Raw genomic sequence first — 20,071 nt, forward strand, 5'->3', positions numbered from 1 at the left:
AAAGATCTTTTGCGGACCGCAAATCATGTTTATGTTTTGGCATGTGGGTGGCGCCACCTACCAATCATTGCAGTCAGTAGAGTTGCAGCTGCCGAGCAACCACGGGTTGCCAGTTACGTCTGAGCTACAATGGCGGAGAAAACGAAACCTAAAAGACCTCGGTATTTTTAAATATGAGTGTAGTAACCGTTTTTGGCCACATTCTTACATATGGCGCCTTTAAATGAAGTTAGTAAAATGTAACGTAAAATGGCGAGAAAAATTTTACAGACAACCAGATCACATAATCCCAGCCCTACAACTGCAAATCCATCTGAAAGCACATTTGAATCACCAAGTCTTATATTTCTTCCCCATGCTTTGGTGACACACTTTAACTCATGGATCGACACACTCGTGTCCCTGTGTGTGTGACAGGAAAATGACTTGACACTGTTAGTTACGGGCTTTATTCATTTAATTTATTAAGATGCTACATAGTCCAACCAGGTTGGATGATCTTTATACACCAGAGAGACTACTTGACTAGGAATATTATTTATCTTCTCAGATAGTTATTTATTTATTTATTTATATACATACAAAACATTTTTTTTCGACTGCTTACATTGTTCATGGTGATGGTCAGAGACTCCACAACAAGTCAGTGTAGTGTGTGTGTACAGAAGGGCCTGCATTCATTAGCGTTTGCACATTAATTATTTTTGTTTGCATCATCCTACGTGGAGTAACGGAACGGATGAGGTTCACTGCAGCATTAGTAGTAAAGTCTTAAAATTCACTCAGTATTATTTGGAAGTATTTACGTTTGTATTAGATGCTCCGATACTCCAACCAGGATGAACTGAACAAGAATAATTGTCTTTAAGTTACTGTGTGGCCTAGCATTGATAACTCATGATGGGACTGAAGCTCAGGTCTGCTGTGTCCTCCACTCGAAGCAAGTCAAACTCAACAAATTTACACAGATACAGTAGAAACACGCACTCATGTTTATTTTAATCTCTTAAACCCACCAGATCTATTAGCTTCTGCACCGCATAACATGAAAAGATGGTGAAGAACGTGTAATCATTTAGAAAAGGGGCATTTACTGATGCTTATTTACCTTTTTTTTAAAATATATATGTACACTTGAAAACAAAACATCAGGCTTTCAAACAATGCAAAATAAAGTCACACTGTCCTCCTATTTTTATTCCTAAAAATGTGAAGATGAAACAAATTTCGTCGACTTTTTTTCTTTTATTTATTTTTGACACAAAAATAATCATTAGCTCTGGAACAGTACAATGTCATCATGTGATCCCTCTAAGGATATATATATACGTAGCTATAGGCTGTATGCATGTTCCTCTCGAAGGGGAAAATAAAAAATATATCTTGAATTGCAAATTGCAGGAAGATTGAAGGAAAACACTTCTAACCGTTTTAGTGCTGTGAAAATTAACACAACTTCAAATGCAGTGTGAATATAATAATAATATTAATGAACGGATACATGCTGAACCAACACCAAACAAAGGCCTGCAGTGGAGTGAAAAAGAGAGCATATCAAAACCGCAGCAGCCAGCTTAAAACACTCTCGACATAAATTTGCCCAGAAGAAACAAAACGTCAACAAATGTATGGCTCTGTAGGAAATTATGACAAAACAAGAGGTGGGAAAATACCACAGTGACAGGACCTTGGTGTTGATGAACAGACCATTCACCTCAAAATGCACCCAACGTCCACTTATGGTTTCTTTATATAATATATTAAGACCCGCCACAGCAAAACCAGCAACAAATCGGCCCAGCGCAAAACCGAGTAAACGGAGAAACTCAGCCAGGAGCTCATTAATTCACAGAGCCACTTAAATGTCTAATTGATATTAGAAACATGTATCTATATTTCATCCTTTTAACTCTATTATTTGTTTTTCCGTTTTCATTTATATTCATATTTTTTTATTATTTTTCTTTGGGGACCTCTTCATATAACCCTCGGGGTCCCTAGACCTGTTATTGATAACCATTGTTGAAACCATTGTTTCTGTCCAGTAGGCTAACGGATATCACTGACAGCTACACCAGGAGGGGGTTGTTCTATGTAAATGTGATCATTCTGTCTCTTGGCTCCCTGAAAGTGTAAATCTTTGAGGCTAAAATTCTCCCTAAAGCAGTTTGAGGAGTGCCTACATTCAAATGGGCACATCTTCCTCAAATATTTTCAGATCCATGTGTTAGACATTGATGGAAAGCTTAGAAATCACACTTTCTGAATCTATAAATGACTCAAAATGCCCCTCGGTCTACTTGTTCCTGGTTTTTCCATGGCTGGGCGTAGCTAGGGCTGTATGCATGTTCCTCTCAAGGGGAAAAAATATATATCTTGAATTGCAAGAAGATTGAAGGAAAACACTTTTTTAATCTTTTAGTGCTGTGAAAATGAACACAACTTCAAATGCAGTGAGAATATAATAATAATATTAATGAATGGGAAACATGCTGAACCAACACCAAGAAAAAAAGGCCTGCAGTGGAGTGAAAAAGAGAGCACATCGATACCCGCAGTGGAGAATTGCAGCAGCCAGCTTAAAACATTCTTGACATAAATTTGCCCAAAAGAAACAAAACGTCAACAAATGTATGGCTCTGTAGGAAAATATGACAAAACAAATAAGAGGTGGGAAAGACTGTATTTTCTTTTTTTGTTAGCCCACAGTGACAGGACCTCGGTGTTGTCGGAAAAACAAACCATTCACCTCAACATGCACCTAATGTCCACTTGTGGTTTCTTTAATATATATATATATATATGTATACATGCTTTCCATGTGATTGGGTATGTACCCTAACCCTAAATATTTCCATATACGGTATATACCTCCCTCTTAGTCTTGGACTGGAAAAACCTGCCAGAACCCGGGCGACAGGAATAAGGTAGACTTAAAATAAGGAGGACATGAAGACAGAAAATACCAGTGGTATAGTGTTTCATACACTGTTCGAGCTTCTACAATCAAAGAGGAGATGATTTTACAAAGCTTCTGATTGGAGGAGTCAGTTTGATAGCCCTGTGTGAAACCCCGACAGTGTGGATCATCTCTCTGGTAAATCCCTTCCTTTTTTAAAGGGGGTTTAGCTGGAAGGAACACCTGGATATACTGTACAGAGTGTGTGTGTGTGTATATGGGGGGGGGGTGGGGGGTGGGGGGGGGGGGGGGTTACGTATATACATATACGTAAGCTCTGTCAGTTGGACAAAGAAACAATAATACACTAAAATGACATTCGCACAATTGCAAACTGACTCACACACCAACACTACCTCGCCAGTGTTTTTTAAAAAAACCAAAAAAAAAACCCATTTGACTGAATCACGAGCATTAAATCATGTTTCCATTACCCTCACCCACAGAACCAGTCATCTGTATACATGAAACTTTGGAAGAAAAGCCAGAATGATTATGTGATGATTACGTGAGGCAAGACCTGTAACAGTAGGTTTGTTCATAAGATCTTTTTTTTTTTCTTCATTTTTCTCATACATTACCTTTTGATTTATTTAATTATTATTATTATTATTATTTTTTACATAAATTTGACTGAATTGAAAACGTGTACCACCCCCAGAACCCCCCCACCCAGCAAATGTGGCATTTCCTGAACCGTAATCCCAAATCCCTTGTGTTGCTTTCATCCCCCAAAAGCATGCTGCTGCCAACCGAACTGCTCTGCGCTCTACAAGACCAACTTGCCCACGATGACGCCTACCACAAAGAAAAGCATAATGAGGGCCACCGTGCGGACGCTCAACCCTTCCTCCTTCTTCATGCCCATTGAGGAGTGCTGAGACGACATCATGTTACTCTTCCTCATCCGCAGACCATCGTCCTCCTGAAAGAGGAGAGGAAATAATTAAGAAATGATGAAAGAGGGGAAGCATGTGGGAAGAGCAGTGGTGGGCAGGAAGATGAAATTACAAATGAGAACGCACCGTAGAATAAAAAAGGACAATGTGAGGGGAAGAAAAAGGTCAGCCTGTAAATCCGTCGACAAGATAAGGCCGTATTTATTTATTAGTTGGTGCAAATGATCTGCTTAAATCTTCATTTGATCAAATCCCTCTGAGAACTGGAGAAGGCGCCAGGCTTTAACACACTTCATTTCCCAGCAGTGGGTGGGAAGGGGGGCTCTGTTAGTTTAATCTAAGCCACAGGGGCAGCCAACAGTCATTCTCCCTCTGGAAAAAAGTAAAAACGGAGGAGGAGGTGGTGGTATTAGTATCTACGGGGAGGACCACGCTCTCTTGGCAGCCTGTGGCACATGTGCATCTGACTCATTTTCAACCAAAACCTTATTTTAAACCTTACTTCATTGATCGTTGTAATTCATGGCACACGCGTTGATTTACACAAACCCTGGAGTCTGCAGCTGATTATAGATAGATGTGCCGTTTCGCTTAATGCAAACTTCAAACGCAAAATACTGTCTCTGTTTAAGGAAATTACAGCAAAGGGTGGAGGATGAAAGACGATGTTTGATTTAAATTTCCACTTCATTTGCTTATCTTGATGGTGAACATCAATCGTAGTTGGAATTTCTGACAGGGAAACTGAAATTATTCCTACGTCTTTTAAGAGCTTATTAATTGTATAGCGCCCCCCTTTAGGGCCATGGTCGGAATTATTTTTAAACCGATCTTTTGCGATCCCTCACATTAGTTTTCCCTCCTGGCTCTCCCTGTGCCTCAGGCAGCTCTGCCCGGGCCGTAAATGGCACTTGCTCCTTGCGACAACTCCCCAGAGCTCCGCAGCCTGATGCCCCAGGCCAGCACTCATCCGATAAATGGAGCGGGGAGCAAGTGCCATACACAGCCGGTTAAAGGCTGCCTGAGTGACCGGGGGAGCCGCGGAGCACCGGGGAGGAAACACAAAAGTTATTCCAACTATCCCTTATTTGTAGCTGCATTTATTGGAGCTGTGGAGCTCCAGGGAGTTGTCGTGGGGAGCAAGTGCCATTCATTGCCAGGCAGAGCTGCCTGAGACACAGGAAGAGCTGAGGAGCGAGGAGGAAACACAAAAATTATTCCAGCTATCCGTTATTTGTAGCTGCGTTTATTGGAGCCGTGGGGCTCAGGCTGGAGGATGAATGCTGGCCTGGGTCCTGGGGTGATGCGCTCCGGGGGGGTTGTGCCATGCACGCCCAGGCAAAGCTGCCTGATGCACAGGCAGACCAAGGAGGGAAAACTATTGCAAGGGAATGCCAAAGTTCAGTCTAAAAATATTTCCCATCATGACCCTAACCGGGCTTTGTAGAACTGTAAATGACACACAATGGATTATTGGAAAATGATAATCCCGGAGGCATCTCGCTTACCCTAATCTGTTTGTTTTCTTCCCGTAGCCGCTGGGCCTCCATCTGCAGTCTCTTACACTCCTCCATGATCTTCTTGACCTCCCCGTCATCCAGGGTGGAGCTCAGTGACTTCACAGGCAGGGCAGAGGAATCTGACTTCAGCAAGCTGGACGACATCATCTTGCTGGACTCCATGTCATGCTGTAAGCGGGTTATGGGGTAACCAGTCAAAACATAAAACGCAGACGGTTGTTGCAGAGATGTTTCTATGGTAATTCTGAGCAATGGCTTGGATGGCGCACAACTGACGTTTACATTTGGGGACTTTCGTGTACACCATGAATGAGAAACAGAGCCATGTTTGAAGCCCCCTCACTCTGCAGTACATTGAGTATCCAACATGTATAAAACTGTTTTAACTACTACACAAGTAAACAAGCATATGGATTAACAGTTTGATCATACCATACATTTAAGAACAAAGTCTTCTATTGATAAAATGCAATTGCACTAATGTAATTCATAAGCTCCGTTGCCAATGTGTAGCATGCTTATGTAGGCCAAGCAAAATAAAGATTTGAATTACATACCGCTGAACACAAGGCAGCTATTATTGCAGATCAGTTGTTCATTTATGTTTCATAGCTTATGAACATGTCAAAAACTCTCTTAAAAGAAGAGACATCATAGCAAGACTCAACATAATACTGATGACGTCTGTGATATAGAAATGGCACCTTACTATGGCTTACTAATTTTTTTTGTCATGTATCCCTGTCATTTTTACATACATATATTTGTGAATCCATATGTTGGATTAATCCTATTCATTGACTTGCTGGTTTTGCAGTGACATCTATCCAGAACTTTACTGTACTGCTATATACTAAAGGACATATTTGGGCTGTGCTTCCTACATGCATGTCCTTTACAGTATGCAGACAGGGTGGCCCATCCCTATGACCCAAAACCTTAAAATAGGACACCATTTGTTTCATATGTTTTAAACTCTGAAGAGGGCATTTTAAAAGGTTTTGGCCAAAACATAAACTTATGGAATTGAGTCCGTCTCTGTATAACCATCAAATTTGCTCCAGGCTCTTTGCAGGTTTCCATGCTTATTACATGCCTCCTATCTCTATGTTTGAAGAAGAGTTCACCCAAGGGTGCCTTTTCATAAGTGGATGACGCTGGTTTCTGTCAGCATCATAGTCTAATGGACTCCGTAGAACACAGTGGTGACTGGGAGCAATGTTCTCTGGTGTTCATAAGGCTCATAGACTAGGCTCATATTATGACATGCTTACGTCTCTACAGACATGTGGGGTCTGTGAGGAGTCCCAACAATAATATACTGAATGTGAGAATGCACAAAAAGGGCATCTGAAGGATGGAGTGGGAGGGAGACAAGAAGAGAAAGATGGAGGAAAGAGCAAAGTGGGACAAGATGGAGAAAGAGATAAAGAGAGAGTAATGCTAAACATTCAGAGGCAGTATAGACGAGATGTAGAGATTACAGTTTTAAAACAGAGCAGAAATAAGAGGAGATGATATGGTAGAGGCTGAGATGGGACAGAAGAGCTGAGACCAATACAGAGAAGGTAAATGATGGGGGTGCTGGAAAACAATAACAATTGTAGCCCCAAATATAATGGAGCACCATCTTGGACAAATACTACCAATGCTGTTAGTTAGTGACAACAAATACATAATGAGACAAAGAGGAGAGGAACAGAAGCATGTGCTTACCATTTTTTCATTATCCAATGGCATCTCAAAAACACACCTCAGCTTGGAGTCCATCAGGTCATCTGGCTTTGCCTCCTTCCACTGGAGTCATTTGATCAGGACAAAAGGACAAATTGCAATAGTTGGTAAACATGTAAACATCCATCTCCAATATAAGTAATATCTACACATCTTTCAACATTATGTATATGAACAGGGTTGCTGTGGTGGCAAAACCATAAAGGACCTTTTTTAAAACTAGGAAAGCAGTTTTAGGTTTTTTATTTTTACAATCATTCTGGACAAACGGTGACATAAATCCAGTTTGTAGTTCTCAGCAATGCAGCTATAAACACTAGCAACTGATATTATTGTTTAAATTAACATGTATGGCAGATTTATTGGGCCTAAACTTGACATTACTTATTTATTCTAAGAAACTCGAATGCTGCAAAGTGCACTAAAACTTTAATCTTTCAACCGAAAGATAAAGTTTAGTTCTTATTACCCATTTCACATATTTAAATTAATTTATGGATCATTATTTCAAATATATTGGTGCATATAGTTAATGTGGATTGGAGACACATCTTTAATGATTTTGTTTTTTTGTTTTTTTAAAGCAATTTGTGTATAATTATCCTGTTGTATTTCATCAGATGAAGGAAAATCAGCTGGCCTGAAGTCCTGCATCAGCCATATAAAAACCTTTATCATTCGACCTGGACCCATATAAGATGGTCATTAAAACAATAATTGTTATTATTATTATTAGAAATATATGCTAAAATAGTTAATTATAAGCCAATCAGTGGAGCCAATTTTTTTTTCTGCACAATCTACTATCACAACACTCACAGTTTAGTCTGGTTTAGAGGTATAAAATCTTAATAACAGCAGCATGCAAGACAAACTATTCAAGACACATGCTTATTGACTCTGTCCAAGACCTGCAGATGTTCTGTTAAAAACACAGCTGGTTGATATGGCATCTACATAAACTGTGTGCTGAGGAGACCATTTAAAACAATACAATAAAGAAGCAGAGTTTCACTGGCAAGTGCCCTGTTCCTCAAACTGGGTGGCAAGAGCCTGATGTTTAAATAAATCCCTCACGGCCTTGCAATCCTAAGGTTGCCTCTTCAAATCACACACCAAATGGAAATTTCCAATGGAAGTCGAGCTGTCTTGGAATTGAGCAATAAACCCACAACACAACTGCACAGTGAGGATTAAATACCTGGACATATCACATTCACACTGTGGCTGTAAATGTTCCTGGTCAATGCACTTTAACACTTTTAAACTGCTGGACTGTTATTAGAGGACATGTTATGTCCAGTGTTTTCCAGCTCCAAACCTTGTGTGAAGCAACATATAATTACATTAGGACTACACTCTCTTTCTTTATCTGTTGTCCTCCTTTTTAAAGACCATCTCCACAATCTCCAAATAGCTCCTTTTTAGTCTAAATTCTGTTACAAGGGCAGGCTTGAACAAGTCCAGGCTCTTCTGCTGTTCAGTGAGCCTTTGGTAACCATCGCTCAGGTTGTCTTTGCATTACAATATGTGCAAGTATTTTACTGTGTGGGTAACTTACAAAGTGTTACAACTTAACAGTATTTTAAGACCTTCTTTTAATATTAAATATACGTTTTACATTGTGTTAGCTCGTTCCTCTTGTATGTGAGAATAATAATTTAAACAATAATTTTGTTTAACTGTGACCTGGACCTTTTGACAGTGGTCAGAAAATGAATGGGTAGATTATGTACAGAGAGGAAACTGAAAGGTAAAGTAGCAATAATAATGCTGATAACCGTCGTACATAAATATTCTTAAAAGTGACCCGTATGCACAATCAACTTCAACAATTCTCACTTGTTTATAGATATAGAACACTTACCACTCCTTCCATGTCAGTCATGTCAGGGGGTGCTAGCAGGGACTGAACCATGAACTTGTGTTTACTCTTCTCATTTGGGTCGTAGTCAAAAGGCTGCAGCATAACTGGGAGAAAAAAAGAAGTGATAATCAGGGTCAGCACAATAGCATGGCATAGAATCACGGTAAAAAAGACATGTAGTCCGACAGTCAGTAAAATAACCTCAAAGATATTCCATTTATAGAGTTATAACATGTGAATACGCATATCATCATATACAACAGAACAATGTTCTACACTTGCAACCTAAGATGAGGAGGCTGCAAATACACAAAGCTTGTCACACAAAATGTTTCGGTTATAAATGACAGATTGACTTCCTATAGCAGCAGGTTACTTTAATATTGTTCCTTAGCAATACTACTTATCCTTTGAGGGCCACTGGGGAGCTACAACCAACCCCAGCTAATACTGGTGGGAGGTGAAAGGTGGGGTACAGGGCACCAGTCATTCACAGGGTCGCGAATTAACCCAACCTGCATGTCTTCAGACAGAGAGGGAAACCAGAGCACCTGTGCTGACTGGCTGGCCAGGGGCCAACCCCAGAGCCTTTTTGCTGCCATGACACCACTAACCACTTCCCAATATGTCTTCAGGTGAAAACTTAAAGCCACACAATGTAAGAATTCAACCTTCAAAATACTCAATATTCAAGATTATTTTGATGGTACATCATCTTACATCCGGGTGAATGGCACCTCTGTCAAAGGTCTGCATCGCACTGCAATGGCACTATGGAACTTCTTACCAAGACATACAGTATCGTATACTGTATTTAACGACAGCTATAACATACTATGTTTACCAACCGGAGAGCAAATCCTACATTATGTCACTTTAAGAATTACATAAAAGTAAATATTTGGGTTGATAAAATAATTACACACCAGCTCGCTCACTGTGTGACCAGCAAATGAGGACTGTTATTTCCTCCTATTTTAAACTGAAGCCTTGGGAGCCTCCAAATATAGAATTAGTATAATGATTTTGTTTAGTAATGACTCTGTGTAATTTCCCCCTATTTTAATCCTTGTCCCCCAGGAACCTCAGGAAAGCGTGTCAAATTGTCTTTTTAGTATCGTCCAAACTGCAGCAGACAGAAAAAACAACATGATTTCTTGGGGAAGTTTAGGGAAAATAAACTTCTTTCCCAAATACTAACACTTACGGAACATACGCCATTAGTATTGGTCAGCAATGTTCCATCTTTTTTCCTTTCTCATCTTTTGCGTTCACTATGTGGATTAAAGAGGCATTAGTGAGTATCAAATACCCGTGTATTTGTCAAACAAAACTAGGGGCTCCATGTCTTCAAGAAATTGGGCTTGCTCCTGCCACTTGGAAAAAGGGTTTTAGATGATTTATTTCTATGTTCGTGTTACCATGACGGTGAAACACTGACAGATCTACATATGCCCAAGGGGGTAATCTTGCTAACGGCTTCCAAGTCTGCCTCTTTCTTTCTTAACATTACACATCACTCTAACAAAAAGCAGGTGTGGAGTTGGAATACTACTTTAAACCATCACCACATCAGTCTTTGGTGTGTTATTTGATGTCATTCCAGTGACTGAAAAAAGTATTTCAGAGCTGCAGCAATGATTTACAATCACCTTCATATGTCAGTTGTCTAGTTAAGGTGGTTGGATGAGTAAAACAGATGAAAAATCCTATTGATGTCCGATCGTTTTCTTCTCTTTAGAATTGGGGTGTAATTCAAAGGAATAGGTTGACATCAGTATGAACTATGTCTGCAATGTCTATGAGATTCTTTAACTTTCACAAGAAAGAAAACTACCTCCAAATTTCAAAGCTGTAGTAGCCATTAGGTTGGTTTTCATACATGGCACATGCCAATTCTCCCTGGAGTGGAAAACCTTGAAGACGTATTGCACCATTACAGCAATCAAGGCATTTCAATATCACAAACCAGAAACAGACGGCTTGAACAGATTGAGAATGTCCTGTTTCAGTCAGACTCAATTTGTACGGCCATCTACCTTTCGGGTCCAAGGGGACGATGATGGAGAATGGGGGCAGAAAGTGTTTCAGTTCTTTGAGGAACATAAAAAAGGTCCAGAGCCAAGGTCTGAGATAAAATAAAATAAACCAGTTAGATTTGTAACCTTTGATCATTTGCAAAAGGCTACTGCTAATGGAATAATTCAGTATTCTTACTTCATGCTGAGCAAACATTTGTTAAACTGAGAGGCTAATTGCAGTCAACGTGGTCAAGCTGGATGTAATCACATGCCTGCTTATTATTGATGAATAGAATAAGTAAAGAGGTGAAGGACATTCACAAACATTTACCTTGAAGTGCTTACAAAAAAGGTCTGCAGAAGATTATTTAAAATACAGATAACTTTATTGTTTAATTTGCAAAATCAAAGTAATTTAAAAGTTGATGTCTATAAATTTTTGCAAATAAGAACTGGTTTGGCATTTTTGATTTAACCGGTACCAACATAAATCATCAAAGTAGCATATTTTTTTCTTCTTCTGTCAAATAAGTGGTTCAATCAATGAAACTATATGTTTCAGTTCCACTCAATAGCTATAGGACAATTAATTTCACATTAAAGATGAATTGCTTTGTCAATACAATCTCAAAATATTGTGGAAAATATGTCAACTGCAGTTTCCCAGAGTGGCCCAGTACTGTGAAACCAGCTGTGAGTTGCATCATCATCACTGCCATCTAACATCACATAACCCACCAAAGGGATCTCATCAGTGAAGTTTGTTTTATGAATGTGTTCTATAACTTAGTTTGGCCTTTAAACATTGTTATTAAAAACTCAAATGGCCATTAATAGGTAAAATGTTCCCCATCCCTGGTTAAGGTACATTATTTCATGTCTGCACTTTGGATTTAGTCATCTGCCATTCATCACACAAACTTCTCAGTCAACTTTCTTGGAGCCTCAGCAGTGGAGCTGCTAAGTCAATTAGATTAGTGACAACATTGGAATACAGGCAGAGATTGTCCCACTTCCCACCCCAACATATGTATTTAGGAGAGTGCGTGTGTGCACAGTCAGGGCAGAGACGACAGAGGGAAACAAAAATTAGGTATCGTATTAAAATATATCCATTTATCCACTGCCATAAAATATCTAGGTATGGAGACCGGTTTGATTGCTGATCTCCCTTTAAAAAAAAATGTCCAAATCAGCTCTGCTCCTATACTTGAGATAAGGACTGGGACATCACCATTCTTGGATGTTATTTAGGTGAGAAGAAAAACTTTCTTTAACAAAAACACATTAGAAATTAATATAAGGACAAGCAAAATAAGCTCACTCTGAAAATTGCGATAAAGACGTTGTTCCTTTTCTTTCTGGCTCCCTAAGCATGACAGTACCTCCCGAGTATGTCAGAAAAACTTCTGACAAATTCCCAGAAGAAGCTCAATATTTGTGGACACAAGAACTTTTGAAACATTCACGCCACATACTTTTCCACTGGATGCTGCTACATGACACCAATCAAACTCGGCAACATTCCTGTGGTTATGGCCATGTTCAACATATACAGTTACAGCTGGGTTGAGCTTCAAAAGCACAGAGTCTACCCCTCAGCTAAGCCTGCAAATGACACATGTGGGGTTTGTAGGTATTCTGTGGCAGACGGTTCTCCCCCGACTCAATGAGAGATTCTGTCTGTATTGCTTTGTTGTTGAAAACTACAGGTCAAAAATAAGTGACTCCAGCAAGTTACAAAACCTGTACTTCTGCCTGAATACCTCCAAGTTTGTCGTCTAAGGATGTTTTACTGTTGGTAAAACTTGTGGTATGTGTGTAGAACAGCAAATAATGATATATAAAACAGTCTGATAAATAGGCGTTTTTTTTTTTTTTTTATCAATTAGCTGTAATGCCACTTTTAAGAAGAAGAGAATAAGTCAAAGCTGACCTACAGGTTTCTTAGAAAACAAATGTTATGTTTATATTCAGTGCTACACAAAGCACTGTGTATATTGTGTACATTGTGTGAGACCCTGGGATTTAATAAACATACTGAATTATCATTTGCCCCGTGGTGGTGAGCTTCTTGTTTCAAACAGCAACAAGTTTTGGCGATGTGGTTAACTTTCACTTCAACCTTTTTTATGTGCCGCACTGGTGAACTGATACTAGAGGGCATAAGCAATAGGACTATTTCAATTCAGTATACAAAAGAGTGGAATAAGATTGTGTAATGTTAAAAGCATGCAAACAAATGTAGAAGCAACAAATATGTCACTTTAATGGTGTGAATTTATCACATAAAGAATTTTACTTAAACTTGGTATTTTCCGATACCAATAAAGTATGATGTTGACATTAAAAGCCCACAAGATGAGAAACCGCAAACACTTGCTATCCTGTTTAAGTGCCCTACTCTGACAGTACTATATTGGTGTTTGCTCTCCCTGAAGACTGACTGCATTGGGGGAGGTTACACACCATGCCTGTTATTGCAGTTCTGGCCCCAAATACAGAAAAATTAGATGACAGGATAACGGCAGAGAATGTCCAAAATCTAATGGCAGGGTGAACCATAGTGCTGGGCGGTAAACCAGTTCATACCGACAACTGGTGTTTACTTTATCATATGAATTTTACAAATACCGCAAGACCTGTATGTTAAAAAAACGGAATGTGGAGCAGCAAAACACTGTTCAATAGGGGACCGTTTTTACTGCTGCACCACACGTGCTAAGGGCTTAACTGTAACTGTGGTATTAACTGGAGCAATGACCACTTTACTCCACCAACTTAGCAGAAATCACGTATTAGAGAACCAATAACATATGCACATACACAATTGCACCACTCCATCTCTCTCGCTTGCTCAATACGAACAGACACACACAGTCAACTGTGTCTCTCTGTGCTGCTGAAGCACTCATTCATGCTAATGCAAGAAAAAAATCCTGTTGTATACCAGTGAAAATTTTAAAAACGCCAGCACTACTACCCCCGCAACCCTCATGTGGAGGATAAAACGGTAGAAAATGGATGGACCAGCACTACTGAAACACTGAAAAAAGTGGAGCAAAACTATAACTCCATACACATTGTCCATATTAAGACACCCAGAGAGGAAGATCTTCATATTTATTGCTAAATGCATCTAAATGCTTTTTTCAGAATATAGATCTTTTTGGACTTGGACCTAACCATTCTCAAGTATGAAAGATGAAGACGGCTGTTCTGATGTGTCGCCCATTGCTGACAGCAGGGCCCAGTGATACTTTATGCAGTTGTTGACACTAGATATGGGAGGTTGTAAAATTAGTATCTGGCTGTAAATGGCAGAAGAGACACAGAGTGGGTTGAGAAGGTACCTGTCTCCCTCCAAGTATATGACTAGGAATGAAGCAATCCAAGTGTCTCAATGAAGTTTTGACCTCTGGGAAGTGATAGAAAAAAGTGCAACACTTTTTCCTGTTTTTGTGGGTTGATGTAATAAAACATTTCCAATAGGGCTGGGCGATATGGCCTCAAATCAATATCACGATATATTGAGCAGCTCACCTCGATAACGATAAGTTCGAAGACGCCAAATGACATGATTTGCATAATTGACCATGAATGTGTGTGTGTTTTATGTCTGATATGTATCAAATGCAGTGATTTATTTTGTGTGAGACTGAGTGAAGAAACATTTACACCGCTCTGATTCACTGCCTGAGCCCTTGAGCAAGCATTTGTGTTTTTTCTCCCTTGTCGTGTTCGCGTGGTATGTTATAGCACGTCGTATTGTGTGAAGTTGTAAAAACCTGCGGCCGTGGAAACGCATCATTTAAAAACCAGGAAGCGTATCGTCATTAGGAACATGCGGATCGCAGCGGCTCTGTTGTTGTTGTAAATTAGACTGGGGAAGCAGGTACAACAAGCTCCCGCTGTGGGGTGGATGAACGTGTACATATACGGCTCACGTATTAAAAAAGTGTCTGGTTTAAAATCGCGCTCGGGCTCAGACAGCACCCGCTGCTTGTTGTGAGGGATACGTGCTTTCACGTGAGTTTCCAAACACCACAAAAGTCTCCAATAACACCAAAAGTCGGGAGATTTGTCACGAGTCACCTTTGGCAAAAAAAATTTGTTAGGAGGAGTCGGAAAGTCACCAGATTTAGCGACGAAGTCGGCAAGTTGGCAAAACTGATACCGCACACACAGCGGTTGCCGCTTCGTCTTTCCTCACCGTCTCTTTCGCTTGTTACAGAGGGCGTGGAGTCACGTGACTACACACGCTGTACATAGGCCGAGTGTCTTAAAGGGACATGAACACACTGTAGCCTGCCTACATACACAAAAACCACTTATATTTTCTTTCTTTTTTAAATTATTGAATATATCGATATGGGCAAAATGATTATCGTCGTAAATTTTGATAACGATACATTTTCGCCCAGCCCTAATTTCCAATTAAAAAAACAATTTTTAATAAAATTTCTGGTGACGTAAAAGTTTAAAAAACCGTGGTAGCAACATGAAGTTGAACGTGGGTAAATACATATGTAAACAAGGCAATCAGAGATGGCAGATTTCATCCCATTCACACAACAAGCCTCTGTTGGTCATATTGGCAAGTGCACGTGTGGAAGCACAAACAAACAAACACACAGAGCCACCAAAAACAATACTTCACTCCCACTCCATGGGAGGTTAATTGTGTTTTGTGATTAGTCAGTTGCTCATTACCTGAGACATTGATTGAAGTGCCTGCATCGATAATTCCACTGTTTGGCCGCACACAGTAGCGACGCGGTGCTGTGGTCTTCACCTTGAAGCATACATTCCTGTCTGTAGGGTTGGAGAGCTTGAGGTTTGTGGTGACCACGTCTGAGAATGGACCTGTAAAAAAGATGGACACTTAAAATGTTTGTTTTGGACAACACAGTTGAGCGGTATCTGTGTGTTCTCTTTGATAAATCACATAATGTATACTGATTTTACTGCACACCTCTTATCTGAGAATAAAATACAAACAGGCTAGAGTTTAAACAACGTGAATGTTCAGAATGATTAGCTGAATATAATACAGTGAAAACAAACAAAGCAAACAACAAAGACAAAAAAGTGAGTGCTCACTAGATTCAGTGAGGTCAAAAAAAAGCCTCAATGCATGTAAATTTAATGATAACAAATTCAATCTACTCCCACAAGTTGACATTTTGATAAATAGGATTTTAGCTGCTGTCAATTCAGCTACTGCAGGTTTTTAAAAAAACATTAAACTTGAACTCTTGCGCGAGATAAATATTTCTCTGCCTGTTTCTCATATAAAAACCTCAAATACTATGTCTTGGTAACATACCCAGGCGAGAACCATTATACATAATATAGTCATAAGCATATCACTGATGCAATTTAAGCCATCTGTTGCTCATTTTTCTTCTAAAATGACTCTGAATTAATGTAGACGAGCGGTGTATGATCTGTCTTCTTGATTATGAGAAACAATTATTGTATCGGTTTACAAAAAATGTTTAATGCAGGGTTAGGCCGTCGATCTGAAAGGTAGTAGTGTAGATTTAGTTCTTGACATTAACTGGAGGAGTTGAGCATTAGCCCACAAATGCCACCATCAACTGAACCACACATTAGACAGACTTTACCCTGCCAGCTCCCAAACAGACCCAAAGTCTGTATAAGGACCAACTGAGTCAGTGTGTAAATTAAACATTGGAGGTATCTGGGAATTCATGTTGAATGAGTGAGTGGTCATTTGGATGGTGATTCTATCCTGCCTCCTGAGTGTTTCCATTAGTTAAGAACAAATACAGCAGGGACAGTCTCAGACAGTTACTGTACAATTACCTAAACTTAATTTCACATGAGTCAGACTTATGGAAAACATGTATCATTACAGAACTTACCAATATCATTAAGAAGATATAAAATAAATATTCCCAACTTATGTAATGTCAATAACAGGTCTATGTACCATCACAAACCTCTCTGCTTGGCAGGACCAGATCTAATAAAGAAAAAAACTAATTAGGCCACTCCAAAAGCTAACATGGACAGGGTACAATTTGCAGTTCAAAGAAAAAAGCCCACTGACACTGCATGGAAGCATGGCTCTATTTCAGAATTAGCACGTACACCAGATTGAAGATAAAGTTTCAGCTCAAAAAACATCAAGAGCAACTGACACTTCCCTTACCCCGCTGAGCAAAAACAGAGAGGAAATTCAGACACTCACAAGTCTGGCTTGACATCTAAAGGCCTTTAATGAAAGAGACTCACGCCACTGACTACTGTACACCTGATCTACTACTTCCTGAAAGTTTCTTGGCATACTGGTCAACTCATGAAAACCACAAATGACAGTCAAAAAACTATTACGTAGATTAGATATTTGAAGCCGTCATCTTCCAGGGTTTGGATTTTATTAAAAATAAAAAAAACATAGAACTGTGGGAAGGTGGAAATCTGATGTCGATTTGTTAATATTAGCCCTGATTACAACAAAAAATGTGTTAAAATCATTATTATTATTTTTAACCTTACCCATAGATGAGGTCTCAAAAGTTTCTACGAACAGACCTACTCTCCATTTCATTAAGTTTCACATTATGCCTGTGCTTACACATCATTTGGGACTTGAGTAGAGGCATGTGATTTGTGCTACTCAAGAATAACAAGCATTGTTCCTTGTTTGACACACAACACATCTGATTTGTAACTTTATGTTGAACTGCTGGGTTCAAGGGGCCAAGCCGAGCAAGGTCAGGCATCCATGCTATGTTTTATATTTAAGCATTTAGCAGACACTTTTATCCAAAGCGACCTAGAAAATAAGTTTTGGATATCTTAAATCAGCGCAAACAGGTTTGTCGTTAAATGCCACTGGTGGGATTTAATGGTTGGAAAGACCTGAGAAATGTGCAAACACATTTTTGACATCCACCAAGGAGGTCAAAAATGTGTTTGCAACATAACTAGAAAAGTCACAGCCGGATTTGGATGAAATTTTCAGGAAATGTCCGCAATGGGACCAGGAAAAAGTGATTACACTCACCGAGTGCTTTTCTAGTGATTTGTGACAAAAACTAGTGACACTGGCAGCTTTGCATAACAACGCTTAATGAGCTGAATTTGGATATAATCAGCTATTACACTATAATAAGTCAGATACTAACAATATTTTTCATAACAATTAGTATAACAAACTTTTTTTTCAACTACTTGTGGGTAATCATGCACACTTGAATTTGTCAAAGTGGAATGTGATTTCTTGGTTGGTTTGATAAACGGTGCAAAACACAGATATTTCTGAGCAACAAGATGACCTAATATGACAGAGACCTGATGGGAAGATCAAAATGAAAGTATGTTGCATATTATGTTAATAATAAAAACAGGTGTGAAATGCACATTTTCGTGCTACATGCTTTCATGCTGTGGCTGATCAGTAATAATTTACTTTTGTATCGTATGTCCTTGATGGTACTTAATTGAGGCTTGTTTACATTGCATTAATATTATGTTTAAATAAACTTTGATACATATCACGTCAAATGTATGATAAATCAAACTTCAAGCTACACAAAGAGCAGAAAACTGTATTATGTCACAGACTACTCCCAAAAAACAATACCTATCCTTCCACAAACGCAAGAATCGTGATACAGAGGTAACAAATCTATATATTACAGCTTTGGTTATGGCATCAGAATTACTGCTTAATATGTTTATATATCTTATGCATACATGATTAACATGGGGTGGGGTAGCTCAGTGGTTTAGACCAGTACCCTGTGTGTAGAGACATCATGGTTACAAGTTCAACTCCACCTCTGGCAGGTTGTACTCAATTCACTTGGAAGTTGCTTTTGATAAAAGTATCTGCTATCTGTGTGTGTATACGTTATCTGGATTTTATTTATTTATTTTACACTCATTGATTGCAACCTTCAGATCCAAATGTCATTCTTGATTGGAGCAAATATCTGATTAAGGTTTGAATCTGTCGTTGAACATAATAAAATTTCCGTGACACTAATTAGCCTCTCACTCCTAAGTCCAGGGTGCAGAATATGTGTCAGGGTGTAATGTAATACTGAGCGGATACAGTAGTGCCATATGAGTTTATGTAATATTGTTTAGGCCTAAAGCAACGTGACACCTTTGCAGCCAAATAGTGAAATTCACTCGAATGGTCATCGGGACAAACCATAAGCAAAGTGGCATGTCGATGACCTGTAGCTAAAACAAGTGAACAGGTTCATCAACTGTCCTGTCATTATATTACAGCTGACTGTCCAACAGAGCAGAGAGATCCCATGTCAGCTAGCTCACCCTGCTAAGGATGTAGCGACAGCGTGTGTGCACGGAGGTCAAGAAATTAGAGGGCAGTTGTGTTGTGACATGTTTATTATCTCTAATATTTCATAGCGGACGTATATTTCGTGTCTTACGCGAGGGGACAGTGTTAGGGAATGCCAGCTTAACTGCATACCAGGGCCTGGCTAGCTTAGCCGCTGGAAGCTAATTTAGCTAGCTGGCTAGCTTGCTGTCAGTTGACCTGCCGTCCGCACAGAGCAGACTCATTAGTTTCATGAGGGGCAATATAATAAGAGTGAGCACTGCAGCGTCTCCCCGGTTATGTTACCATAACACTGGTCTGCCCCCCCCCCCCCTTCTCAGCCCCGGCGTCTGGCAGATGCGCCCCCGGGCCCTCCCCTCTCTTACCTCTGAATTTCATTTCGTGCTGAGGCTCTAAGAGCAGAACCTGTTCCGGCCTGGCCATATCCCAACAGCTGGATCGGGGGTTAGCGCACTGCAACCAGTTCCCGTCGGTCTCCCCCTTGTCAGGACAGTGTTGGGCGCTGCACGGTCTGCGGTGTTGTTTTGACAATGAATTAGCGCGTGTATATCCTCTGTACCCCCCAGTCACTGGTGCTACTCGAGCTGCTAGCGGCTGTTGTGATGCAGCAGGAAGGGAGTGAAAGACAGCGCGGTGACGTCACTGCCTCTGCAGAGAGAGGCACGGAGGGGGAGGAACGGGGGGGATGTTGACGGTACTGATGGGTGAACCCACCTATAAGCAA

At 39.8% G+C, this 20,071-nt stretch overlaps 1 protein-coding gene across 1 annotated transcript; it reads right to left on the reverse strand.

The window, feature by feature from the left end:
• Window positions 1-448: 448 nt before the first annotated feature.
• vapb (VAMP (vesicle-associated membrane protein)-associated protein B and C) lies at window positions 449-19,943 on the reverse strand. Its single transcript, XM_083892175.1, has 6 exons — window positions 19,713-19,943; window positions 15,714-15,866; window positions 8,980-9,083; window positions 7,095-7,175; window positions 5,367-5,546; window positions 449-3,884 (listed from the first exon to the last, which is right to left on the reverse strand). Exons 1-6 carry the CDS (start codon window positions 19,768-19,770, stop codon window positions 3,729-3,731), a joined length of 732 nt encoding a protein of 243 aa, XP_083748301.1. The 5' UTR covers window positions 19,771-19,943; the 3' UTR covers window positions 449-3,728.
• Window positions 19,944-20,071: the final 128 nt, after the last annotated feature.

The sequence above is a fragment of the Microchirus variegatus genome, assembly GCF_963457635.1.
Source record: "Microchirus variegatus genome assembly, chromosome: 7".
Classification (NCBI taxonomy): domain Eukaryota; kingdom Metazoa; phylum Chordata; class Actinopteri; order Pleuronectiformes; family Soleidae; genus Microchirus; species Microchirus variegatus.

Excerpts from the sequence above, each read along its gene's own strand:
- vapb (XM_083892175.1), bottom strand. The coding sequence starts at position 19,770 with ATGGCCAGGCCGGAACAGGTTCTGCTCTTAGAGCCTCAGCACGAAATG. Across the intron at positions 9,084-15,713 it reads CACTTCAATCAATGTCTCAG|TTATGCTGCAGCCTTTTGAC; the intron begins GTAATGAGCAAC and ends TTTTTCTCCCAG. Across the intron at positions 7,176-8,979 it reads TGACTGACATGGAAGGAGTG|TGGAAGGAGGCAAAGCCAGA; the intron begins GTAAGTGTTCTA and ends AAATGACTCCAG.